The 27,467-nt window shown below is 39.5% G+C and overlaps 2 protein-coding genes across 6 annotated transcripts; one reads left to right on the top strand and one right to left on the bottom strand.

The window, feature by feature from the left end:
* Positions 1–929: 929 nt before the first annotated feature.
* RPL24 (ribosomal protein L24) lies at positions 930–4,806 on the bottom strand. The gene is made up of 6 exons (XM_013950160.2): positions 4,723–4,806; positions 4,514–4,589; positions 3,225–3,335; positions 2,039–2,175; positions 1,589–1,652; positions 930–1,060 (listed from the first exon to the last, which is right to left on the bottom strand). The coding sequence occupies exons 1-6, from the start codon at positions 4,725–4,727 to the stop codon at positions 980–982; spliced, it is 474 nt and encodes a 157-aa protein (XP_013805614.1). The 5' UTR covers positions 4,728–4,806; the 3' UTR covers positions 930–979.
* Positions 4,807–4,911: 105 nt separating this feature from the next.
* On the top strand, positions 4,912–21,093 carry CEP97 (centrosomal protein 97). Of its 5 annotated transcripts, XR_010884885.1 has the most exons (13): positions 4,912–5,129; positions 7,810–7,952; positions 10,128–10,286; positions 10,737–10,838; positions 11,383–11,496; positions 12,358–12,524; positions 13,842–14,006; positions 15,721–15,854; positions 16,375–17,134; positions 17,837–17,912; positions 18,660–19,242; positions 20,089–20,315; positions 20,938–20,964. XR_010884885.1 is itself a non-coding variant. In XM_067300943.1 (12 exons), exons 1-12 carry the CDS (start codon positions 5,072–5,074, stop codon positions 20,128–20,130), a joined length of 2,064 nt encoding a protein of 687 aa, XP_067157044.1. In that variant the 5' UTR covers positions 4,912–5,071; the 3' UTR covers positions 20,131–21,093. The 5 variants fall into 5 exon arrangements, 4 of the variants coding, with proteins under 4 accessions (XP_067157044.1, XP_067157029.1, XP_067157038.1 ...); XM_067300943.1 differs by having other exon boundaries at positions 18,660–18,803; positions 20,089–21,093; XM_067300928.1 differs by having other exon boundaries at positions 20,089–21,093.
* The last annotated feature ends 6,374 nt before the right edge of the window (positions 21,094–27,467 follow it).

Below are 27,467 nucleotides of genomic sequence, written 5' to 3'. Positions count from 1 at the left end.
TCAGTTGTTTTATCAACATAGATGACTTTCAACAGGCTATTAGCCTTTATAGTTTTAGTTGATTAAGAGTTCCCCTCCCTATACCACAAAGCCATTTTCCTTCCCCTCTTCCCCCCCCCCTTTGAGTTCCTGGCTCCTTCACAACAAAGAAAGCATCCAAAGCTCTTCAAAGCAGTTGTAAGATGGCAGATGTGTTAAAAGCCAAACCAGTAATCCATTTTGCTTTTCAAAAGCTGCAACAGCTGAACTCAGTGTAGTGAAAGCCCTGAAGGGGGTATTTGCCATGTGAAATACTATTTTGGATTGTGAGAGATTAAAAGGTGACATCAATACATTGTGAGGAATCTGATCCAGAAAATAGAGAAGTTCATTTCCTCCTATTCTGCCAGCAAGTCAAAGGGCATTGCTTTGCCAAGACTATTATTGCCTGTCGAAACTAAGGGAAAGTTTGGGCACATTGCTTACATAGTAAAACTAAATTAGAAAGAGATGTACTTTACATAAGAATTTAACAAATGGCTGTTCCCTCCCAGATCAGGGAGGTTACTAAAGGAACCCATTCTGGAACCCATTCTATATGAACCTAAACAGGCTTGAAGTAAATGCATGCTGTCAACTCCATATGAAGGTCACTCATGCTATTATCAGTGCTGTAGTAAGTGCTGCTAATTAGACCATACTTCCAGAAAAAAATGGCCCGACTGGGCTGAATAACTCACTTAGCTTAGTAAATGCCTAAGGAAAAAGTGCGAGACAGGATCCATTTAAAGACTTATGAAATGTCTTCTGGTACAGCAGATCCTCTGAGAAACCCCGTGTTTTATGGCAAGAAGCTGTTTTCTTTTTCAGTTTGTGAAAGCAGACATGGTTATTTCTTAGATTAACTCTCTTCAGGATCGCACACATAGCTGAACAGAACATGGCACAAGTTATGAAAGTTAATCGGGTGTTTATTCAGCACAGCTAACAGTTTGGCAAATTAGCGCTTTCCACCAACACGGGGAGCAGAAACCTTCACTGGTTTCACAATCTTCTGCTTAGGTGCTGCCTTTGTGGGAGCCTGTAAAGAAGCATTAAAATATGAGTAAAGGGAAGCAATTTACTGGCATTCCTAGAAGTGTCTCTACTTCACTCTTTAATTATATCACCTAATTTCTGTCAAGAATCTTAAGGTATTCATATCGTATCAGAATCATGTTAGCAGATTGTTACCACACATATCACTGTAAACCTGCAACACCTACAAGGCAAGTAACATACTGTACTAAGTTAGAAGTAATAATAAAGTATACGCTAGCTCTCATCAATGTATCATTACAAAGTTCTTAGCTAGCTGGAGATGTCACATCTGCTTAGACAAGCTTTTAGCCATCAACTCTCTCTTAAATGGCCTCTAGTAAGACAGTGTTTTTATAGTAACGCTTATTCTCTTAAAATTTTCAACATGCTTCCAGATAAAAATGGATACAAAAATGCTTCTTCCAAAAGCAAATGAGAATTTCCAATTAAGCACTGCAACAGGTGGTTGTTGTTACAACATGGCATATTCCAAACGCTTTATGATTTCTATTCAACTACTGTATCTTACCTTTGCAGTGGAAACAGCTGTTTTCTTAGTTGCCTGTTTAGCCTTCTTGGCTTCTTTTGCAGCCCTGTTAATTCAGGGCAAAAAGAGTAAGTTATTCATGCCCGCATTCATTGTTTTTTTGTCCCTTAACTGTGAAAGCTCCAGAAAATCATGTAAGGAATGCATCATTTCAGGTCTATCCTCTGCATTCAGTACCTCTGGAAAGACTGCTACAGAGACAACAGAACTAGGTGCAACAAAAGCAGCATTTCCACAAAGGGAGAGGGCAAGAAGAAACCCCTCTGCTGATACCATTTGTTGCTAAGATCATCCCAAATATACTGATCTAAAGAAAACCACCCACCAAAAGCTTTTAAAACATGGGGCTCATCTAGAGTTTAAAGCTCTCCTAGAAAAAGCATTTATAATCTTTGAAATGCCTGGCATGGCTCCAGTTACCTGATTTCTTACCTAATAGCTTGCTCCCTCTGCGCCTTTCGTACTTCAGGCTTCTGATTTCTTTTAGCCATAATCTCAGCTAAAGATGCACCAGTAATAGCCCTTTGAAACTTAACAGCACGGCGCGTGCGCTTCTTCTGTATCTCTTCCTAAAATGGCAGAAGATGAAGACAGGCAATTAGTATCACAAGACAACCAAAAGGCTAGAGACAAATACAGGAACAAATCACCATTAAAATTGAAGCCATTATAAAACTATACAGAAGTAGTATGGTATGTTATAGCTCACTTTGGAGGTAACTCTAATTTCCCGATTTGCCAAAGCAGACTACTAGCTACCAATGGAAAAAAACAAAACAAAACAAAAAAAACTTTAGGAAGAAATGCCAAAATTTGGCCTTGTGTAAACCCCAGAAAAAGGGGAAGGAAGAGAAAGGGAAGAGAAAAAGCCAGGTTTGATGGAATCTTCCAAAGGGAACACAACACTTCCCACCTGTTTTAAGTGGTATCATGGTGCTGGGCAGTAGTATAAACTATCAAGCATGAACCTTTGACTTATACACATATACAAGCCTTTCTAGATGTGTTTTTGTTATGCAAATTCAAGTAAGAGCACTGAAAACACCTCGTGCTATAGCCCATGATAAATTTATCTTTTGCATACAGTGACAGATGCATAGGAAAGATCTCCTACTAAGTTATAGCCCAAAGTTTTCAAGAAGGTATGTGAGCATTTCCCCCACTCTTTACTTCCCAGATCATCTGCTTGCAAGTATGATCTACCAGATAATCAGCACTCTATGCTACCACCACTCTGGAAGTTTACAAGTCCAAACAATTAAGAACTCCACAGGTTAAACAGCATAACTCATCTTTTGCAGATTTTTTTTTTTTTTTAATCATATGCCACTAATACAAGTGTTCAAAGCTACTGAACCTACTATGGTTCTGAATGGGCCCTCAAAAAACTGCTGTAATACAGATGCAGTGCTTTTGCTGAACTGGTTACCTTTCAAATATAAAGCAACATATAAACTCATATAAAGACACTCACATTTGCAGCATTACTGACCAGTGTTCATTCTGGTTATATGGGTCATGCTTCTGCTAACTTTGAAGTTACCTCTATTCCAATCAGACCAGTGACCATATTTTTCAGTGGGAAACTTCAGAGCAGTGTTGGTTGCTGTATACTTACTGACTGTCCTTTCTTGTGTTTACGCCTATACAGAACAGTCCAATTGATTTGACGGGGGTTTCTCTTGGAAAGGAATGCAGATTCACATTTTGCATTCAAGAACTGAAAAACCTGGGAAAGGAAGCATTTTATGTAAGCTTTGTTTTTATGAAAAGCATTTATAAAGTTTATATTAACATATCAAGTAACTCTCTAACTCATTGTTTTTCATCACTTGACTTTTTTATTTCTTTATAGAAAACAGCACCCTTCCCAGACAACTCTGTCTTTTAAAATATGACTTGAAAACTTTAGTGTATGAAATTTTATCAATTAAAATGATCTCTTAAAAGGCATTCCATTAAATCAGGCCTAAAGAATTCCTTTTAATGGAATGTGCAGAAATATTAAGCTGCTTCATTTTGTTATGAAAAGAAAAATTGGCACATCAGGTATTATTTATTCATAGCACAATAAAACAATTTTTTTTTTTGAGAAAAGCTCAAATTACTACTTGCATCCATTTCTGCACAGTAGTCTTGGTGCTGTGAATAGTCATATCCAATATCATGCTTATCAAGTGTCTGTTCTCAAACTGCACTTCTTATATGTGTAGCTGAATAAGGAACACTCAGAGACCAATACTGCATCCAAGTTCTTCTTGGAATACAACTTGTTATTTACTGTTATAGTTTAAGAATAACACTAACCAGACCAATCTATTATTAGTTATGCAGTCCAACTTAAAGTTTAAACAAGTTCCCAGGAAAGCACTTGAAGATTCAGTTAGTCCATTTACTTAGCCCTCAGTTTGCAGGATATTCTCTGCATTAAGACGACTCTATTGGATATCGAAATATCAAATCCTCTTTTTATAGCTATCAATATCATATCTGTTTATAATAGCCCTACCTGCATAGGAGCCAGGAAGGGCTCTCCTCACTGTTTTATCCCAATGATCCACATCCAGTAAACTACAGGCAGTTTATGGTTTACTCTGACAACTCTAAGCACTAGATGCACTATCTCTAAACAGCATTTTCTACTGAGCTCGGATGTACCAGACCGGATGCTTTCAGACACCCTGCAGTCTAAAACCTGCGTCAAAGCCTCAGGCTGGAGCAGAGGCGCGGCCCCCGGCGAGCCGGCTCTGAGGGCAGCCACGACGCCCGCACACCGAGGGAAGCGGAGCGACGTGACTGTCGCTCAGCGCAGAAGCCCGAGCCGACACCGCCTCGGCGCCGCCAGAGCCCGGCGGGCACCGGCCCCAGGCGAGAGGCCTTTCCCCTCCCCTTCCCAAGCCTCCTCACCTTGCCGTCGGTGCGGGCGTAGCGGCGCCCATGGCCCGGGTAGATCTTGTACCCGCTGAAGCTGCACAGTTCGACCCTGCGCGAGAGAGAAGAGTTAGCGGAGACCGCTGGTTAGTCCCGACGAAAGCGCGGCACTTCGGGCCCCTCCCCCGCGGCCGATGGCGGCGGATGGAGCGGCGGTGGCGGTAGGGAGCCGCCATAGCGCTTACTTCATGATGGCAGCAGCTCCGAAGCGGGCGGCGGCCGCCGAGGCGAAGAGGAAAAGAGGATCATGGGAAAACGCCTTCTAGAGGCCGCGCGCTGCATGCCGGGAGGCTTCCGCCGTGCGGGGCGTCACGGGTGGCCGTCTCCGTCCCGCGGGGAGGGGCAGCCCTCTGGGAACGCTTAGTCGTCTCTCCTTTTTTTGTAATATTCGCTTAAAATTAACCTGGACGGTGCTGGGCAGTCCTGTGTGCCGGGTCGTTCATCCTAAAGGAAAAATAAATTTTCACCCGTGGGTCGAGGCAGCCAATCGGCGTCCAGCGCTCGGTTGCCTGGTGTGGTTGGCAAGCGGGAAGTATGGCGGCGACAGGAGCAGCAGCGGCGAGGACTGAGGCTCTCTCGCTAGTTGCGGGGGGTAAGGGAAGCGCTGGAGGCAGCGGCTTTACCGGGGCTGGCCAGCCGCATCGCCGCTGGCGCGGGGAAGGCTGGGCGGTGCGCGGAGGGGCTTTGTTTGGGTGGCAGTTGTGCACCGTTAAGCCACCGGGGCGCGCAGCGCACTCTGGGAGTTGTAGTATGGGGGGAGGCCGGTGGCTCGTGCCGGGTCGTGGGGGGACGCGGGGTTCGAACTACGAGTCCCGAGAGCCCCCGCGGCGCTCGGTGTGGGGGGCGGCGGGGGCTGAGCGGGCTGGCGCCGTCCCCGCCGCGCTCCCCGCCGCCGGCCGCTGGCGGCGGAGGCGATCAGCGCGGCGAGGGGTGAGGCAGCGGGGTGTCGGTACGCCTTCCCGGTGCCGTAGGGGCCCTCGCTGGACATGGAGGACCGGCCGGGCCCTTAGCGAGGGAGCTCGCCCGCGCCTTTGTAGAGGCAGCCAGGAGCTGGACGAGGGCGTCCCTTGTGGGCCCCTTTGCCCTACGGGGGAGGGCAGAGGGGTCCTGGAAGACAGTCCCTGCTCTCAGTGTGGGTAGTAATAATGTGGGGCTTGCTGTGAAGGCTTCAGGGCTCAGTGAGTAAGCAAAGGCCTAAGCGTAAGTTGTGAGCTTCCTGAGCTGGGGCCCTCATTGTGTCTATTTATGTACATATCTGCCGAAGTGGTAATAAGCAATTTTGTTTTTTTTTTTCCTGGATATGAAGAACCCCTTGGAAAATGGGCTTATGCAGAAATTCTTTAATTAAAGAGGCCCAGTGTTTGCAGAGGTGGCTGTTTACATAAGAAACATGCAGTACTTTTTCCCTGGATGTGCAAAGACAAAGAGTGTGTCTGCTTCTGATACTGCTCACTAGGCATTGCTGCCCTTCAAAGCTCTGTGGGTTGCTGTGAATTTGAGAAGCAATGAAATGTAATAGGTCATCAGAGATACTTTTTTTAAAAAAGCTTATTCTCTGGTTGACAAATTGGTACAGCAAAAGTGCATCTCTCCATCCTTAGCAAAACTAAACTCTACATGCATGCAAACTGTAAGAATTTTCATATATAGTACCTGTGTTGGGTACAAGAACACTATTCTAAAATACGCTACTGAAAAAAGGGGGTAGGACTCTACTGAGCAGATAGTAAAGGATAAGCAAGCATTAGAATGGTTTACAGGGATGGTATGCAAAATACATGGCAGAGGATAAACATGTGGAAATGATTTATTTGCAGATACCATTATCACATGTACCCGGTGGTTCAAGTTTCCTATAGATGGCAACTTTTTTCCTTTTAACTCTATGTATTGACAGTTTTTGGCTGGAACTTTTTACTTACCTGTTCCACTAATTAAATGATATGCTAGCATATTTATAATTTGCTCCCACCCAAACATTACCTGTGCTGTAGCACGGCTATATGAATGGATTCTCTGTTCTGACTTCTCACTAGATATGTTGCTGGAGAATGTAGCGTTTAGCCTACCAGTGGAATTTGGAGACAGAAGCACCAAAATCCTGAGGCTAGATGCACTGAAGGATTTGGAGATTGAAGTCTTGGAGTGAAATCATTGGCCCTGGATTAGATGCATTCTCTATCCAATAAAATAGTGACATACATCAGATTACGATTTGCAGCAGCCAAACTGCTAACAGGAGGGATGCTTTAAAATAGTTGGTAGAAAATTTTAAAGAGAGGGTGTTTAACCTTAAGTTAAATTCTTCTGTTGAATTTAAGCATCTAAATTGTGATAACAGAGAGGTGTCAGTCTCAGGCGGAAACCTTCTATTTGAGTTTGCCTAGATGGCGCTGTCAAAAATGGAGCAAGGTCATTTTTTTTTTTGCTGAGACAGAGAAAAAGGAGAGAGGAAACTGTAGGCTTTTATTCAGAATGATATTCTTTATCATTCATGGTATGGAAAGCTGATGTTCAGGTTTTTCTTCAGGCTGAAGGCTGTCACATGGATATTTCACATTTCCAAGTTAAGTGCCCTAATCTTCAAATATTTTAGCAGAGCACTTAATAGAACTCTCTAGGAAGGTGAAATTTGTGGGTGTACATCCTCATCAGGTTTCCCATGTTCTGATTGACCAAAGGGCGGATGCTACTTGCTCCTCTTCCAGACCTCTTTCTCTCTCTCTCTCTCTCTCTCTCTCTCTCTTTCTCTCTTTTTTTTTTTTTTGTAACAGATGTGGTTGCTATTGTGCATGGAGTGTGATCTTACAGATGTGTACTAGGCATGCTCTGAGTTTGCCTGTAGGCAGGAATTAAGGTAGAGAGTGCCTATACACAGATAGGTAGAGGTCAGACTGCTCAAAACCTGAAACCTTTGAGGAATTAAAAAAAAGTTAGGTGCCTGTGAAACTTTTAACTTAGGTGCTTAAATTTCACTCTTCTTCCCACTGCAGAGACTCTGGCTGTTATTGACGTGCCCAGGTTGTACTGGGTTTCTTTAGTGGAACAGGGACTGGAATCCACATCTTCCAGTAATTCCATCAGTTATTCTAATATATTTGGTCTGAAATAATGAATTTGCTTCAGTTTTACTGATACAAATGAACTTTTTCTACATAAATTATCTGTATGCATTCTAAAACAAATCTGTTTATCTTGCTTTGCATTTTCAGTGCATGTTCTCATTTATCAAGTGCTGAGGGTTTTTTTTCTTTTTTTTCTTTCCTTCTAAGGCTTGGTAGTTAACTGGTCAGGTCAAGGACTGCAAAAACTGGGTCCAACCTTACCCTGTGATGCTGATACTCACACTCTGATTCTGGACAAAAACCAGATAATTAAATTGGAACACCTGGAAAAATGCAGGAACCTGATGCAGGTCAGTGTTACTTGACTTGAATTTGTTATGAAATAATGGAACTGTGATGCTAATTAAAATCTTTCTGCTTTAAGGCCGCATTTTGTAATTGAAATTAGTTAGCAGTTACTGTCTTCACAGAAAAGTAAATGATGCTAACTAAAATAGAAAGCTTTGTTTTCTGTGTAGCCCTATGGTTGACAGTGATGTAAGGTGCTTCCCTGTTTACCCAAGTAACTAAAAGTACACTCAGTAAATCCTTATGGAGGGGGAGAAGAGGAACACTTAAAAATGCCACTGACAACCCTAATTTAAACACTTGTTTGCTTTTGAGTTCTTGATTTTTATAAGGTTAGACATAATTTAATCTTTCTTTGTGTAAGTCTAAATATGCAGACATGGATACACGCTCTTCCCCTTTGGGTTCCTGAATCTTCACAGAGGAGGAGGATTAGCAGCTGTAATTTGCAGAAAGACAAAATGCAGGTGTTTAGGTGACTTAAAGTGTTTCATAAAGTGTCGCTCTAGAAAGAGAACTCCCACCTGCGGTGCTGCATCCTCTCACCAGGGTGTGGCTTCCTCCGGTGTTTTGCATGCTTTGCCAATTAATCCTCTTCAATTTCCTCTTTTTTTCCCCATGTAATTTGATTTTGTTGTACTGTTTTTCCAAATAAATTTTTATTGTCTGTTTATTAAAAAAGAAATAAATACCATCAGTTGTGAAAGCTTTCTCATACCACTTTTAGGTTATTTCTAAAATCTTAGATTTAGGATAGATCTGGGCAACGATCAAGTAAGTGATTTGCTGTATGTATGTATCTCTATATATGTATGTGTGTGTATATAAACATAAAGACTTAAAAATACATGCTTACTAGAATGTACCTCTAACTCTTGGAATGTTGTGCACGTTAATTTTAATTGACACAAAGTGGTGGAAAGAAGCTGTGTGGAACAGGATGAAATGCAAATAGCAAATACCAAAATGTGAAATGGGAGGGTTCTATGTTTTCTTGTTAACCTGTCAAATCATATAAGCCCTGATGTTGCTAGTGCTTATACTTAATTATAATACTAGCAACAGTCCATTTAAATTCATGAGGCTGTTAGTGGTAGCAATGTTAAGCATATGCACGATGCTTGCAAAAATCAGAGTATAGTCCCTCAGAGACAAAGCTGTACAAATCCAAGTAGTTATCACTGAAAGTGCCTCCAGATAGACATGAAGAAGTCACCTAAATAGTTTCTAGAGACAAGCTAAACTGAGGTAGGAAAAGTGAGTTTTGTTGTGATTTCCGCCCAGCCCCTCTTCCTCTCCCTTCAGGCAACCTAGTCATTCCCTTAACATAGGAGCTTGTTAAGTTTTAGCTTATACTTTCATTATCCATCAGAACAGTAATTCTGAGGTTCTATATTCTGCATTTGAAATACACTGTCAATTTTATTAGACTTGCTTGGAACTGCAGATGCACGGTAAGTTCAATAGAATGAATTTGAAATTGTTCTTAAATAACATTAAATAAATGGAAAAGTTAAACTTGCATAGCTGAAACAAATTGATTGAAACAAAGCAGTTATAATCGTATTATTTTATTGCGTAGTGTTTACATGTTTAATGTCTAGAAGTATATTTCTGTTGTAGACTTCCCCTTCTGAATTTTTGATTGCTAGTGCAAATGTTTGCTAAGTCAGGACTTCCAGGTTTATCCTTAACTAGTTTGTGTTTTACAATTCTTTTAGCACTGAGCAAAAAATTAGTTCTAGTAACTGGTTTTCTGAGATTCATGTAAAATATGTTTTGTCTTCTGCCATGCTGATAGGTTGACAGTAAGTATGACTTCACACCGCAAATGGTGCAACAATTTGCGAAATGGCTTGGCAATTCTGATTAAAAACTTATTTTAATATGAAACAATTCCTCGTTAATTTTCTTCCTTTTGTCAGATAGTGCTAAGAGGAGGATTTCTCTAAGTTTGCAGTGTGAATTGTGAAGACAGCTTTCTGTGATCAGTAACTCATTTCCTTGCTCTTGCCGTTTCTTGTGCCTGAGTTATTATTTGCTTGAAAATGGAAAATACAGATTGAAATAATTTCTCTTGGAGTGGATTTTTAGCCACTAAAAATAAAAGCTGGACCATTGTGTCTGTAGAGCTTAATATTTGAAACTGTTTCTTTTGTTTGTGTGTCAATCTGCAGCTGTCTGTAGCCAACAATCGTTTGGTACGAATGATGGGTGTATCAAAACTGACTAAGCTCCGGGTGCTAAATTTGCCTCATAACAGTATTGGGTATGTGGAAGGGCTGAAGGATCTGATGCACCTGGAATGGCTGAACTTGGCAGGAAATAACCTGAAGGTAAAGTATTTAGTTTTTATACATTTTCCAGAATCTATTGTAGCGGAAATCTGTAAAAAATGTTCTTCCCAGCAGTTTCCAAGGTTTTATTCTGTTCCACTTCAAAGAAATCTGAGTTTTTGTTTCTGGTTTTAATGGGAACAAAAGTTAAAGCTTTGTGCCTACTAGTATATGAAATCGAGGAGGACAAATTTTGGACAAGAATGATCTAGGGGAAAGAAAAGTGATTTAACGTCAAAATGTAATGAGAATTGGAAAATTATCCCAAAATAGGAAAGGAATCTTCTCTTTAAAAGCACACTATGTAGAAACATAGTTAAATTCATCAGTTTTTTGGGTTACTTATCCAGTATTTTTAGCTTCCAGGATGATTTCTAATTGTTGATATCTGTTTCTGTTTAATGACTAAACAAGAGTTACTGTAATTGACTCTTTTTTTTTTTTCAATAGGCCATTGAACAAATCAATTCCTGTCTATCCCTTCAGCATCTTGATTTGTCAGACAACAACATATCTCAGTTAGGAGATCTCTCCAAGCTTATGTCTCTAAAGGTAGATGCTGTTTTATATCTGTTTTTGTGGCATTCTTTGCAAAAAGAAATTTGCTTAGAAAATCGCTGCCTGGTAAAGCATTCATTATTCAAATGCTAGCTCTTAAAGCATTTTTAGTTAATCACCGTAACTTCTGCACAGAAGAATGTAAGAATTCTTTCCTGTGTTTTCAAGATGCAGAAACTGAGAAAGTGATTCTTATGCGATCACTATGATTTTGACCAATATAGATGGTGAGATCTTATTCATAGCTCTCAGTTGTCCTGATCCATGACTTAGGACAAGAGAAAACATATAATGATAACTCTTTCACTGTGAACTCCATATAGAAAATTTTTTTCCAAATATACGTTTTGTAACAGTGAATATACTTTAATTCTGCACGTTATGATGATAAACTTTTGCTTCAAAATGTAAAAATCAGTTTTTCCTCACTGGAATAAGCAAAAAATCGTTCTGATGACACCATGATTCTTCTGTTTGATGTGTATTCTGCATATTAATCAAACAAGCATACATTTCATCACCACTTTTTATTTTATAGACTCTATTGCTACATGGAAATACTATAACCTCACTTCGTACTGCCCCTGTTTGCCTACCTCAGAATCTGACTGTTTTTTCTTTGGCAGAAAATGAAATCAGAGACTTAAATGAGGTAAGGCATAGAAGATGTATTATCTTGTCTTTAGGTAGACTGAAGGGAGATAGTTGGATAATTCTTTTAAGGTAAAAGTATCAAGGGTGTAAGTAAAATGGGCTTTCTTCTTTGAAACAACCCATGCTTGTCCTTAAAATAAACCTGGTTTTATTATTATGATTATTATTATTCAGGGATGTCAGAAGTATACTCTGAAAACTAAATTCATAGAATACTTTTCATGATTGCCTAGAGACTGAAAACTGAGCTGATTAGCTGCTGCAGGGGCTGTCTGCTGATTATCTGCTTAGAACGGAGGTTTAAAATGCACTTGTTGCAGCTGAACTTTTGGGGCTCATGTCTTATTTTATCTCTTTATCAAGCACCATGTAAGAGAAACAAATATTCTGTCTCTGGTTTTGGGAGGTGGTGGTGTTTTAAATTAGTAGCCAAAATTGTCAGACTTTCATGTTGGAAGAACACCTTATTTATATGATAGATTTTCCCCTTTAAAATAGGGCAGTGTTTCTCAGCTTTTTGGTATGCCTTTGTTTTGTCAACATCTCCATGCCTGCTGTAGTGAACTGGAGTAGTAGAAATGTTATAGTTTTCTACACATCAAGCCAACACCTACATTTTAAGAGAAGCAAATACTTTCCAAGGGCTATAGTAGTTACAGGAGAATTAATAGGAAAATGGTAGTAGCTGAGAGACGCTCCTTTGAAAATGTTCATGTTCAACAGGCAAATGTGATTTTCAGTGTATTTGTAATTATATTATTTTGTGTGAGATGTCTAGCCATAACCCGCAGAAATGTTGTATGTTCTGTAAGCATTCAGTCATTCTCTTCAGTTAACAAAGATATCTTATTTTCTGCAGATTTCTTTCCTGGCTTCTCTTCCTCAATTGGAACAGTTGTCGATTATGAACAATCCTTGTGTGATGGCCACACCTTCTATCCCTGGCTTTGACTATAGGCCATATATTGTCAGCTGGTGTCTGAACCTTAAAGTTCTTGATGGATATGTGATTTCTCAGAAGGAAAGGTAACATTATGTTTTTAAATCCTTAAAAGTATCGAATAGAGTTTGGCTAAGCTGAAGTTCCATTTTTATATAATAAAAAACAGAAAAGTGCAAATGATAAGAAGTAGTATTTGTCTTGCTAATGCCCGTATGAGATACAGCCCAATTAAAAATCTCATAAAAGCAACAATGTTCATCTGTTACACTGGAATTATTCTGTAAAACCACAAGTTTATTTAAGCAGAAATATAAAGTTAAAGTATATTTTATTACTAGGCTCAAAGTAACACTTTAACAAATTGGTATCAAATTATCAGCAGTCTGTTTTCCCTTCCAAGCTTACAACCTCTTTGACTTTGCAGATTGAGGAAAATCAGCAGATATTAAAAGTACTTGGGGAAAGCTCAAACATGCTCTTTTACAACTTTCATGCCTATTTTTAGATCTGGGGTATCTTTTATCAGTTAGTTAAATTTCATTTGGCTTACATCACTCTTTACTATATCATTATGTCACTACAGTATATGTATGGCAGTACAGATGTCTTCTTAAAATTCTTGACATCAAAACAGTCCAACTGTATAAATTTTCCCAGAAAATATCCTCATTATCCGGCATAAACACATTCTAGTCCGATACATGAACAGAGTCCAAGACATACTGCCCTATTTTCCCAATTAATAGAAGTTTAATTAAAGACTTAACTTCTTGGTTAAAAACAAACCATTCCTGTTTCTATTTCACCATCTAACAAAGTTCCCAGCCACCTGCCTGTAAGAATTCTACAAAAAACTTTTATGACCAATGTTCTCTGATTAATTCAATAAGAAGATATAAAAATAGCTATCTTTCTGGGATTTTCTGTATTAGGTCACATTTTGAACACTTAGGCTATGGATAGATTATATTAAATGTTCCCAGACTGAAGAACATTTCACTTAGAATCAGGTTTTAATTATTGAATACTCTCAGTATAAGATTTGCTCTCTGTGGCTATTCTGCATTTATATATGAACTTTTCCATTTCTGTGAACGTTTTTGCTGATACATTCATTCACAGAAACGTGTGTTCAGTGCTCAGAGACGACACATGTAGATAAAGCAGAGACTGCTCAGTGTTTCTCAGAGGTCTTTTTTTGTATGGAGCGTCTTTGTGTGAAGAATCCTTTACTCACTGTGCTGGTGATGAAAATCACAGACCTTTTGGTACTGTTCATGTTCCAAGTTTAGGTTAGATTTGTAGATTAGCTCTTAGGTGCCAACAAGAAGAAGAGTCATCAAAGGAAGGTCAGGATTTTTGTGACACGCATTAATGATGATCATTTTTCCCCTTGCCAGTTTGAAGGCAGAATGGCTCTACAGTCAAGGTAAAGGAAGATCATATCGACCTGGACAGCATGTTCAGTTAGTCCAGTACTTGGCTACTGTTTGTCCTCTTATATCTACATATGGTCTTCAGACTGAAGAGGATGCCAAACTGGAAAAAATACTGAGTAAGCAAAGGTGAGAACTTTTTGTTTCTCAACTGTTAGAAAGCTTACTTGGGAGCATAATTATGTCTCATTTTGTGTTGGATAAAATAGCATTTCCTGTTATGTATTTAAAGCAACAGTGAGGGCTGGAGATGGGAAGAACAACAGGGTCACAAGATGTATCCTAGGGGGGACTGAGAAGCAAGACAGCAGCAGGAAGCATTTTGCTGCTTGCTGGGCCATCTAGAGGCAAATTCTTTATTTTTCAATCTGTGCTCTGTAAGACATTGGAAAGGGATTTGTGGTAGGGCTGTGATTAAAATAAAATACATAACATCCTGAGATTTATACCACACAAAAAAGTGAGGAAAACTTGAAAAAAATAGCTTGGATTAACTTATGTTCTTACTGTAAATTAAGACCATTGTGGTATGCTGCATGAATAGCCACTTTTTTGTTGTTAGTGAGTTCTTTTGTTTGTTTTAAGGTTAAGATTGTCCTTTGAGGGACACTGTTCCTGATGATGCGCTTGGCAGGCTCTATGCAAGCACCAAAGGTCTGGCTTCTGTCAGCAGAGGCCATTATGGAGCCTACTGGTTCTGGCAGCAGTGGCTGTTTGGCTAAGATCTGCACAAGTAAATTAGGAGAGTTATAGTGCTGCACTTTCTTCCCATGAAAAGGTGAACTAACTAGGATTAAAAAACAGGTACTTAAGCATACAGGCACCCCTATTCTCCAGGAGCACTACTGACAACCTTTTCTGCAGAAAAATCAGGGCAGGAGACTCGGCTCAAGGGAGCAGGCTAGATAGGTGGCATAGTTTGGGTAGAAAGCTGGGCAACAGAAGTGTTGGGGTTAGGGGCAGAGTGGCATCTCATCCAGGAGGACTGGCCTTGGGAGTGTCTAAAAGAGGAAGTTGCTGTGTGCATTGTCAGTGTGGGTGGATATCTGGGGGGAAGTTAGAGAAACTGTTGGAAGGATTTCAAGGACAAAGCTGGGAATTCCATTGTGTGATTATGTTCTTATTGTACTAAGTGCTCTGACCATCACATCATGCTCCTGGAAAGAATTCAGAAAGTTGGCTTGCAAGATGCGACTTCTTAAAAAAATTACCATTTTTAAGGCAGTTGGATTTTCTGACATCTACCTCATGACTTTTCAATTTAGCTGGGTTGAAACAGCCTCTGTGTTTTGTCAGATTGTAGAGGATGATTGCATGCTTGCAGTAATATTCTGTTTGTCAATCAGTATTAGGATTTTGTCCCCCTAGTAACAGGGACACCCTTTTCTTGATTCAGTTATTTTCAAATATAGAAGACTCTCCCTCCATTACTCAGACTCCTCTATACATACAAGCATAGTGTATCCTGCAGCAGGCACTTAAAATATCTGCATACCTTGCTCATGCATACAGCTACTTTATGGTTATCAGTCTATAGTCAGAATTGCATGCTGGATTTTTTTTTTTCTTTTCTGATGCATGTACTTGTAAGAAGCAGAAAGGAGCAGGAAGAAGGGGAACAGGAACAACCTAAAATGCCTGAGAACTGTGGCAAGAAGCCAGGTTGTGCAAGTCCCTACTTTGTGAGTGGTCCTGTTAGTATGTCATAGGTGTAGGGATCTCTATAACTAGCCTCTTAGAATAGTTTGATCAAATGTTTTCCTCTAAAGCAGTATCTTTTAGATGCCTTCTGTGCCAAAAAAGTTTAAAAGAAATACAAAATCTGTTGGAACTCTGTGCTTAGGCTCCACCAGAGGCAGCTGATGCATCAAAGCCAAAACGAAGGAGAGCCTACATCTTCCACTCCCAACAAAGCACTGCCAGTTATGTATGAACACAGCAGTCCAGCCCAGCCACCACAGGCAGTTCTTGAAAGTGGTAAGATGCAAATATTCACCTGTTTTCTAACTTGTGGAAATAAACTAAATATTTTTTGAACATAGTTAACCTTGTGGAGAGAATTGCAAAACAAGGCCCTGTTATTTATTAATTTGGGGAGATTTTGAACTGAAGGAATACTTTGTTTTCTAACAATATATTCTGCGCTTATTCATATCTTGAAATGCTAACAAGATTATTCATTAGGCAATAAACGAAAGCCAGTAAGCTAAAATGTTGCTACTTTGTTGCATCTGATTAAAGTGTAATTTCTATGGGGAAGGCAATTTGTGCAGTTTACTGTACCCAGTATTTGTAAGGTTTCTGGATATTACTGTGATAAGTAATAATTACCCCTATTGCTACATAGTAATGACTATAATTATTAGCATTTTAAATCCTACTACTTAGTAAGAACCTGAGTGCTTATTTAAAACAAAGTATGAATCTCTATGGATTAAAATAGGATACGTTATTGAAATACCATGCGATTTTTGAATATGGCTTTCTGCCTGTCTAGAACCTGTCATCCAGAAGAATTCTTGGGTTGGACCAAGTGCAAATGATGATCATTCCTATGCAGTAAAGAACACTTTTTCTCTCGAAAGAAGTTGTCGCAAGGAGCTATACCTTGAAGATATACAGACTGATGAGGACAAACTAAACAGCAGCCTTCTTTCCTCAGAGTCTACTTTTATGCCGGTTGCTTCAGGACTGCCTCCAGTGTCTCCTACTACAGACCTGAGGCTACATGGAATCAGTTTGGACCTAGAAGAAGAAGGTGATACAGTGATTGAATCTGTGAAAGATGTTAATAGGGAAGAACAAGCTAACAAGCAAGAAGAAACTTCTTGGGTTACACAAGAGCACTCCAACAAAGCAGCGGAAAGTGTGGAAACTCAAGAGACTATTAAAGAGAGTAAGTTGTTGCCATCTCCTGATCCGGTAACAGCTAACCCGACTGCTAATAGCAGCAACAATTCGGCATCCTCTGAAGATCACATTCTGCATAGCCACCCCAGCACATCACTACCTGCTGAATCAGTAGATACAACTCTTTGTCCTGACCAGATGGCAGGAGAAAATTCTGATTTGTTAGCTGCTGTTAATCAAGGTGCAGCTGAACTGCAACGAATGACTAAAGCAGCTACAAAGCTTCAAGCCTGCTGGAGAGGATGCTACACAAGAAACTACCATCCCCGAGCCAAGGAAGTGCGGTATGAAATTCGACTAAGCAGAATGCAGGAGCACATCATTTCCTTAACTGATGAAATACAAAAGTAAGTTGAGGTCTTGCTGTGCATTTTCAAATCTGAATGAGTACAACCAGTGTTTCAGAATAGATATAAACTGATCTTGATATAACTGCACGCAGTAGCTCCTAGTACCAGGAATATAAAAGTGTGATTACAGTAGAGGGTCACTTCCTATAAGATAAGCACGGATATGCACATAACTTCTCATCTTCTCAGAGTGCCCGCTATGAATGGGTTGAGTTAGAAGAAATATTTCTATCCTTCTAGGACCAGGACTTGGATATTTCAGTGCATAATCAAAATAACAATTGTAAAGTGTGACTTTTTAATTTATTTTTTTGACTTGTCTTCTGGAAATTAGAAAGCTTCTAAATTAAATTTCAGTCTTGAGAGTCATTCCACTGTCACTGATGAGAGGCATTCTCTCCGTCTTGCATGATACAATTTTAAAATGTGATTCTGTTCTTGGTTCTTTTTTTTGATCGTATGTATCCATATTTGGAGGTCATTATCAAAGTTTTTCAATTTATAAGATATAAATTGAGGAGTTGGTTAATATTGGATGTTGATGACGAGAAAATTGCAATAGTGGCTAAATGTTTGGCTCTGCACTATCTTTCAAGAGAGCTGTTATGTGAGCAGGTATTTTTTAATGTAGACTTGTTGATCTTGTTTCCCAAATGTTGCTCACTTAAGCTGCCTATCTTTGGATGTGTGTTCTTGTAGACTAAGAAAAGAAAGAGAGGAAGATAAGATTCAAAGACTTGTACAGGAGGAGGCAGTCAGATTTCTTTGGAACCAGGTAAGTGGCTTTAGTCCTCTTATTTTTGTACTTACAGATGAATTCAGAAAACATTATTTCATACTGCAGATATTGAGGTGATAATGAATATGGTTTGTCCTTTCAGTGATGACCTGGGTAGCTTATTAGGATGTAACAGCCATATTGTTTGCTTTACTAGTATTCTGGGGGAAAAGAGCATTTAGAAGTGTTAACACAATAAACTTGTTTGTGTTGCTAAATGCTAAAATATAGCTTGGAATGAGAAGGACAAAATGCAAGGAAATCTAAATAAGCTTAGTAGAAGTGTGAGGAATAATGTGACTGCTAGATGCCCAGGATGAATGAAACAAAGTGCCAAGCTACGTTGCCTGTGGACAACTCAGTTCTAAAGCAGAAAAGTTATTAATACATCTTTTAATGAGCTGTTCTTCCAAAACCCTAGGCAGATTGGTTTCTTAAACATGGATTATTCCATAAACATGCTGCATCTTTTCTTTTTTTAGAGCAGATTCCTTTTTTTTCCAGTACTTGAACTGGGAGATTTGTGTGCTCTGTCATTGTTGGGCACCTAAATTGTTTTAAAACCCATTATTTAACAGTGGGAAGAGTATATTTTCCTTTCTTTAAGGTATTATGAACTTTTTGTTAGTTCAGTTAATCTTAAATTTTATACTAGAGCTTTGTTGCTGATTAAAAGAAATCCTCCAGAAATCAAAGCACTTCTCATATTGTGTTTCATAATGATATCCTCTCTATCCTTTACAGGTTAAATCCCTTCAACAATGGCAGCTTTCAGTGACCCAAAATTTAGGTACTACTTGGCAACCTGGGTTCCCTTCAGCCAATACTTTTTGTTCCTCTGAACCATCTATTCGATCATCCACACTTCAGCAAGAAACCTCACCAGAGGTTAGTTCTGCTTGGTTAATTCCAGTTAGTGATGCTCCTCAGGAAAAATCTTTACTGCAGTTCCCAGATTCTGGTTTTCATTCATCCATGGCTGATCAGACTCATGCTAGTGACTTGTGTAGCTCTGAAAAGAGTTTTACAGAAGGAGCTGAAAGCCCTCTTTCTATGGAAACAGTCAAACAGTGTGGCAATTCTGTTTCAGAGTATCCTTCCGATGCAGAGGATGGCCAGGGGAAACATGGGGAAAGTAAGGAGAGCTCTAATAGTGAACAGGACAACAGTCTTCTACAACAATATTTGAAATCTGTTCAGCAGCTGGAAGAGGCTGATGACGGGACAAATTGTGATGATGGAACAGAGGGTAGTGACCCACAGATTGCTATTTCAGCAGAAAAACAAGATTTTTCATCTGATGCTATCTCTGTAGATGTCCCTCAAGGTACATCTTCCCCTGCACGAGGTGAAATCAGTCAGACACCAGAAAGCTGCAAACTGAATTCGGGAATGGTAGAAGGGAAGCAAGCAGACTGTGATTCTTCGTTTCAGATGCTGCATGTTGGCATAGTTGCATAGTAAACTCAGTTCCATAAAGGACAGGGGATTCCATTTCATTTTACTTTCTTTTTCGTTTCCCCCTTTATACAAAACTTGCATTTCTCGTGTGTGCTGTTGTGGATTTTAGACTTTTGTTACCAATTTATGTTTTAATTAGCATTTTACTAATCTTGCTGAAGACTGGCACTAACTATGCTAACCTCGAATCAGCAAAGTTCTTAGTGGTGGTCATGATGCACTTTATTTTTGCATATCTAAATGATATATTAATAACTGGGTTCCATGAAATAAATTCTGAAGATCGTGGGGATATTTGCTGTAAACTAAGTTCAGTAACAGTTTTAGTAAATCTTTGATATTTTTTTTTCTAAAAAGCAGACTTGAGTTCTTACTCTGCGAAAAGAAGGAAACAATATGTGAAGAAACTGAGCCAATATAGACAGTCTGTGCATATATGGATACAACCTGAGGAGAAGGATGAAAGCAGTTGCCTTTTAGACTTTTTGTTGACTTTAACAAGAGTAATTTTGTCAGTGTTTCAAAGATGGGTTTCCTCAAGGCAGTGTTCCAAATAAGTGACTCTTTTGTTCTTTAGCTGAAGTTGCTGGTAAGGAATTAGGTTAGTTACAGAGGCACTGAAACAGGGACTTAAGGGAGTCAAACTCTAAAGAACTTCAAACAAATTTTGGCCTTTGTTTCCCTGGGATTTAATTTTCCTGTTCTTTCTCAGGTAAGACTCAAAGTGGAACCAGTAGCAGACTTTATTAAATAAACGGTTTCAAAAGGGCATGTGAGCTGGGAACATAGTTTTCAAGACTGCACTGCTGGGTTGTAGTAGCAGACTTGGTGACATGTGTTTGGCCTCAAGGAGGATGCCACTGTCATCTTGGGACTGGGATCTACATGACTTCTAAGACATCAGTGTGTTTGATGGGTCACAACTCCTTCTATCTTCAGGTATAAACATTAAAAGAAAATGTCATGAGTTAAAACTATTCCTTGCCACCTCTGTTGGTTTTTTTTTGTTTTTCTCCTTATGTTCACTATTTGACATTCTCATTAGATGTAGATAAAAAGCTGTGTTTCTTGTCCGTTGGTGAATGTGCTAAGTTAACCAGGCTATGCTTTCCACTTAAACTCTAGGCAAGTAATAGGGTTTGTATTTTGCTTAGTCATTGCTATATTCTTTTAATTAAAAATGATCAGTTATATTAGTATACCACAAAAGTGGCAAGGGAAATCTGTTTTGCCATGTAATTGGTAATGGACATTAGCAAAATAAAAATTAACTGACCCACAGAAGTCACAACCTCAAGTCTGCTAATACTGCATTTTGCAATGTGAAAGACCAGTACCTCAACAGTTTTCTTGTGTTAATTCCTCTGAGGTCAATAGTGTCAATCATAGAAATGCAGATATGAAGGATCATATCATAACTCTCTGAATCCACAGATTTTAACTTTCGGTGCTACTGTGTCATTGAAGTCAACTAGTGCTTTTTTAAAGCAACTCTTCTGACCATGTTACCATATAAAATTGTTTAATTTTTGTAAAAGCCTTGGTTACATGTCTGTTTTAGGTTGTGAGCTGAAATTCACCCCTACTCAAGAGTTTGGCATGAGGCCAGCGTAATGAGTCCTCAGAAATAGCCTTCATTGAGAACATAAGTTTTACCAGCTGTCTGCCCAGCGGTGAAGTTCACCTTGAAAGAACAAAGCTTACCTTTGTAGATACATTTGCCATCCTTTTTTTTTTTTTTTTTTTTTTTTTTTCTGAAAGTTCAAGGAGATTAGCTTCTCAGGAGAGTTGTTACCACAGTCAAGCTGGCATTTGACTGTGGTTAGTGCAGATGAGAGCATTTAAAAAAACTGAGGTGGTAGATTTTTTAATGTGCTGTCTTTTCAACCCAGCCTAGTTTACAGCATATTTGTGGCGTAATAGTATTCCTAATTAGATCTTAGGGCATGGTTGTGAAGTGCTCTGTAGATACCCAAATAAGCCTGGGTATTGGAAGTGGTATGGTTGCATTAAGGTATCACACCATGTAATTAGCTGTGCAGAGACGTGTGTAGGCTTCATGGATGTGCCCTTGTCCTCTGAAGGAGATTAAAGTTCTCAACTTTCATTTAAATTTGCCACTCTTGGAGATCTCTGCAATTTACAGGATTTGGCTCTTTGACTGTCGATCTGTTACAATAATCTCATGTAACTCCTTAAAGAGCCTTTCTTTGGTTAATTGAGAGAGAAATTATTCCTGTCTGTGAAACAGTTGTTGGATCAGACTCTGGAGGCAGTGGTTGGGTAGAAGGGTCAATGGCAGAGTGCTTCCACTCCAGTGGCAGAGTGCTGGATTAGCATGTGTAAGACCAGGAAAAATTAGACTGCTGTCTGGATAAAAATATCACTGAAGACACTGAGGCACTACAAATATTTTGTTATTTTACATTAGTGCCTCTTTTGCTGCAAAATTAGATAGAGGAGAAACAATTTCAATTCTGGAGATGTCAAAGGGTGATAATTTGATAAAAATAACTTTTTATGGAGGCCCGAGAAGTTTCTTGACATTTTCTCTGTTCATAGGGCTTACAAACACAAACGCATGAAGACTTATTTTAAATAATGCATGGATCAGCTGTTGGCTTTTCTAACTTGTAACCTGGTATATCCAAAATTGATTTTGTGAAGATACGGAAAAAAGTGTGCCAACATATACTCAGCTTTATCTTATCACTTTTTTGGGAAGCTTTGAAATATGAAAGATCATTTTTCTAATGTTGTAAAATGTATTTTGCATGTGTAGAAGATCAGTTGTCTAAATATAGCATATAGAAATCATATAGAAAGGTAAAGTTTTGGATTAGTTTTTACAGGATTAAAGTAATTAGCTTGTACATACACAAAATATTTTTGTCTCAACCATTAGAAATATATACAGGGAAAGAGATAATGAAGTTATGTATTAGAAAAACAAGGAATTAAATTTGATGTGTACTTAAAATATGGCTTCTTTCTGTCCACACTGAGCTCTCAAAGAATCACTTTTAAGGAAGTATCATAGTTAAATTTGTGGTTTAATATTTATTCTTGTTTGTCTGAATAAGGCTTTTCTTTAGGTAGGTAATATTTTTCCTTGGATATGCATACACAACTTCTTTCGGAGTTCATGGAAATTTCATAAAGAAATCAGAAGGCCTAACGTATGAAAATCTATGTCTGTAATTTTCCTGTTATGTCTTCAGTACTTCCCTTTTGTAAAGCTTTATATTCAACAGAAGAACGTGCTTACTGTTAACGGTTATTTGTCAGGCAATGTTGGCAGCTCTGCCACTAGCACAGTTTAAGTGCTTCCTTATTTGCTTCAGTAAAACTAGCCAAATTTACACAGATAGCTCAGACTATCTAAGCTGATATGCCAGCACAACTGTTTTCTGTCCAGAGTGGAGTAGTTGGCACACACGCAGCTTTGTGAGCTAGTTTGTGGCAGAAATGACTCCTTGACCTGGTCTGAAGTTGGGGACAAAGGGGAAGGGAGAAATGCATTTATGATTTTTTTTTGGGGGGGGGGGGTAGGTTTAGTCTTTATTAATGATAGTAGCAACTCTGTTATGATTGCTATTTTGTTTTTTTTTCCACAGTTGTGTTATGGTTTACAGATGTCTCACTCTTCCATGTATTCAAGCATGCAGTTTTTCTACTGTATGTAATATTTGATAGACACTGTTCAGATAATAGTTTGAAAAAAATAGAAGAATATCATGAAAGAAAGCCTGTTAGCATTTTATATTTCAAAGTTGTTGTTTTTTTTAAGGTAGTAGGAGGGTAATGAGTCCTCCATATGTTAGATAACTTCTTCCTTTCAAAAGAAAAAAAACACAAGAAAATGCCTCATTAATGAGAATAGGTAAATTTCTTTTTCTGCCTTCTTCCGTGAAATGTGTTTAATGGTCACAACTCTCTGTTCTTCATACCTAAAACTGTCATTTAAATGATTGGGAGATTTAGCTGCTCAATGAATGCAGCAATCTTAACATATTACCATGGTGACCATGCTGTGTGGTGCTGTTCTATGAACAAAGTAAGCACGTGTTGCAAGGATGGGATTTATAAAAGGTATAGAACATTGGCCTAAGTCTGCTTTCATTTCCTTAAAGGAAGTAGAGCCCTGGTTGAGTGCTTATGAACTGACTATCTAAATTGGAATTTTATCATATTTACATCTTCAAAAGTGTTCTTATCACAGAGCAAGAAGGCATTAAGACTGCAAATTTGATTTTGTTACTTCTAAAATCAAATAGCTTTCAGCAAATACTTGTGAAAGTCCTTGCTAAACTAAATTGTAGAAGTCTAACAGTTTTATTTATAGTTAAGTTCCTTCAATAAACAACCCCAAACCCTACTGCATGCATGCAACAACTTAATGCACTTAGGAACCAGTCTGTCTGTATGTAAAAAATCAGTTTGTGTTTTTTGTTGTTTCTTTTTTCTGAATAATGTTGTATGTCATTGAGCTTGCAAGTTGTTCCTGATTTTTATGCATTTGTATATACTGTCTGAAGGACTCCAAGTTTTATTTCTAATTATAGCAGGTTGTATGAGGAGCAAAAATGGAAGATACATTCCTCTGACACTACTTGGGTATATTTTACTGGACTTGAAGTTATAGTGTGTCTCACACAGATGACCCTTTTTCCTGAGAGGACAGAATTGTAGCATTTAGTGGAGACTCGCTGAATGATAATAAAATATAAAGTTGGTCAGTTTTCCTGCTTTTAACTAGTGGAAAAGAGACTCCTTTTTCTTGTTATATTAACGTTCCTTTTTTTTTTCTTTTTTTTTCTTGAGGACTGTGCCACCCAAATAAATGAACATCAAGTTCTGGTGAAATCTTTCAAAAAGTCTTCTTTTGTAGCTACAGTTTACTTTCCCAGTGTGGCTTTCCAGGACAAGTTATTGTAAAAAAAGCACTTGTTTTCTAGAACCTGCCTTGATAGTCAGGACTTCTTGTGTCTATTTTTAAATGCTCTCTTTGTTCTGATAATAGAAAAGCACAGGATCCTTTACTTGGAAAACCATAAAACAGTATTTATCAGGAAAGGTGCTTTAGTTCTTGGAAAGTGCCATGTCAGGTTTTATTGTATAAACTAAGAGCTCTAGATAAGAAACTTCTTTCACAGCTTCATTGCGTTTATAAATACATGGGCCAAATTCACTTGTGTAATTCTGCTGAACTAAATTTTGTTGAGTCTTTCACAATAGTATTCTACCTCTAAACTAAAATCTGAAAAAAGAACAATTAGGCCTTGACTTGTCTTTCTACTTCTGTTTTATTTGAAGAACAGTAAGTGGTTAAACTGGTACAGTTCATATATGTATTATGATTGTTTACACTTCTGAATTTATTGTTTCTTAAATATTTTGTTTGTACCTCTGAGTTTTGAATTTTAAATAAATTATTTGTACATTTATTGCAAATGTTAATTTGTACTTGATCCCAACTCTTAGCTAATAGTCATTGTCTTACAATTGGAAGGCTCTTTTGGAGACGTGCAGTTTATAAATACAAAACGGTGACGAAAGGTGAGGATTAACATTTGTGACTTGGTAGAGCTGAGGCACCTGGTGGCCCATTCTTTCAGTGCTGGAGACAGTTAAGAGTAGGATACTCTAAATTTATGCACCAACTTATTAGTAGAGCCCCTTGGAATTGGGATTCTTGACTCATAGCCCTTTGTTTCAGGCACCGGCCCTCTCTTTCACATTGTTACTTCCCTACTACGTTTAAAATAGATGTGGCAGTATGTTGCGGTGAAGGGAAGGAAGAAAGGCCCTTCCTTATCTTGGTAGTTTACGTTTGCCTGCCAGAGCCCCTTGTTCAAGAACTTTCTCTGAGTCAGTTTCGCAAAGCTGAACATTTATTTCTGGGAGGGGATGCGTTGGAGCCATTACAGGTAATATTGCATGTGGCGATATTGATAAGCATACACACGTTAAGCCCAAGCATATTTTCCCGACATGGCCTATGTATAACATCAGGTTCATGTTGGCAGTATTTTACAAGCGACAGTGCAAGTGAGGCTTTGATCACAATTTTGGCCTAAAGACAATCATAAGCGTTAAAAATACAATTATCCAGCAACAAAAAATAAGTAATCCTTGGGGGCACTCCAACTCCGTGTAAGGGAGTCCTTGATCCCAGGTGCAATTTTCATGTGAAATACCTGTGGAGGCATAAAGGGAAAAAAAATACTCAGTGGTCGCCCAACTGGCAAAACTTACCTTAGAAGGTGGGTACTATCCATCTAGTGCTAATCCGATGGTTTTTTTCCCCACCTACCAGTATGTCATCAATATATTGATATATTGTGATTCCTGAGAGAACAGGAATGTCCTCACCAGCCACAAGCAGGAGAATTGTAGGGGGAGTGCGTGTACCACCCCGTCAATTCCCACCTGTGCGGCTGCAGAAAGCATCAAGGACCTGTTGCAGAGCTAGCACTCGCCGGGCAGGGTGGCTCACTGCCCTCCCCAGGGAAGCAAGGTGTGTGGGGGTTTTTTGTTGTTTTTATGAGGCGTCTGTTAAGTCAATCAAGTCCTGTGATGGGGCTGAGGGCTTGGACCTACCAGGGGCTGAGTCCAGTGCTCTGCGCCAAAGGTCCTTGTCGAATTTTGGGTTAGGTTCGGGCTGAGCCCATACCTGGCGGACCTGCCAGGGAGGTTCAGTCGGTTCTCTGGGCCTAGTTCCAATCCAGCCCATACGGTGTCAATAATTTATTATTTTTTGCACAAATTCATTCCAGGTGGTCACATGAGCCTGATCTCGTGGGGGCTGTATGGCAGCTGTGCTGGCATTCATGGCATGAGCGGTTTGTATGCGATCCTGAGCATTGGCCACATAAGTTTTCAGACTGTCAGGGAGACCACAAATAAGGGGGGGTTAACCTTGCTGGATCGATTGGAGCTAGCATGGGGGATCTCCTTAACGCCTCCCTCTCAGACATTGCTTGTACGCAGGCCGCCTTCTGCACAGACGCAGCAAGGTCTGAGAAGCCTGTAGTTTTAATAACGAGGGGGTCTCCTCGCTCCTGTGGGTCTATGCCACTGGCCCAATAGGAGTCTTGGGCGGTTAATAAATAGTTGTGGTTGCCCAGAGGGGTGGTTAGAAATACTCCGGGGCCCCAGTAGCCCTCTGCCTCTCCTTCACTCAGCAAGATACGATCTCCCCCCGTGAGGGAGACTCGCCATACATATTCGGTCTCAGATTCTTCTGGCCATCTGGAGTACTCTTCTTGCAGTTTGGCCAATTCTGCCAGGGACCAAGGGATTTATCGTACAGTAGTACAAACGTTATCCTCTCCCTCATCCTCAGTTTCAGTTTTAATCAGTGGTCGTACTGGTGCAGGTTCTCGAGGAGTACAGCAATCAGAGCTTTCCAGCAAATCGTCATTATCATCATTGTCATACCAGATATCTCCATCCCAGGTCTCAGGGTCAGTGAAGCATACTAGTTTACGAATTTGCTGGGCCGAGACTGTGGATGGCATTTGGTTTAGGAGTAAGTCTAATTTTGCCTGCAGCTGCTTCTCTCACCTTTCCGCTGCAGCTAGCAGCATTTTCAGCTCCCTATTTTCTGCCTTTAAGTTCTGGTTTTCAATCGTGAGACTCTTTACTTGTGTCCCCAACTTTTCTCGATTCTCCTTTTCGAAGGCTAGTGAGGTTTCCAGCACCTCATTAGCTGATCTTAAAGCAGCATATTCAACGTCTGCAACCTTTTCAGGGGGAGGGGACTCTATATTCTTTCCACGCACAAGATAAGCAAGCCAATACCGCACAAACAATTCCTTTTCCTTTACCCTTCCTGATCTTTTGCTGGCTTCTACATTGCTCTATTTGCTCTATCACTTTATCTTCATCTTTCCAAAATTTCTGGGCCCATTCTTTCCCTGCTAGGGATGGTGCACACTTATATTTATGCAGCAGTTTATCCATGGCAATCCAGCCGACTACGCCAATTTACTGTCGCCTGAAGGGAGGGAAGAAAGGCCCTTCCTTATCTTGGTAATTTAGGTTTGCCTGCCAGAGCTCCTTGTTCAAGGATCTTCCCTGAGACAG

The sequence above is a fragment of the Apteryx mantelli genome, chromosome 1, assembly GCF_036417845.1.
Source record: "Apteryx mantelli isolate bAptMan1 chromosome 1, bAptMan1.hap1, whole genome shotgun sequence".
Taxonomy (NCBI): domain Eukaryota; kingdom Metazoa; phylum Chordata; class Aves; order Apterygiformes; family Apterygidae; genus Apteryx; species Apteryx mantelli.
The sequence above is the reverse complement of the archived record's forward strand: the minus strand, read 5'-3'. Positions and strand labels throughout refer to the sequence as shown.

Coding starts and splice junctions, on each gene's coding strand:
- RPL24 (XM_013950160.2), bottom strand. Junction 3,336..4,513: donor ACGCCCGCACCGACGGCAAG/GTGAGGAGGCTT, acceptor TTCCTTTCCCAG/GTTTTTCAGTTCTTGAATGC. Junction 1,061..1,588: donor CAGCTGTTTCCACTGCAAAG/GTAAGATACAGT, acceptor GCTTCTTTACAG/GCTCCCACAAAGGCAGCACC.
- CEP97 (XM_013950161.2), top strand. CDS start 5,072: ATGGCGGCGACAGGAGCAGCAGCGGCGAGGACTGAGGCTCTCTCGCTA. Junction 5,130..7,809: donor TCTCTCGCTAGTTGCGGGGG/GTAAGGGAAGCG, acceptor TTTCCTTCTAAG/GCTTGGTAGTTAACTGGTCA. Junction 17,913..18,659: donor TCAGATTTCTTTGGAACCAG/GTAAGTGGCTTT, acceptor TATCCTTTACAG/GTTAAATCCCTTCAACAATG.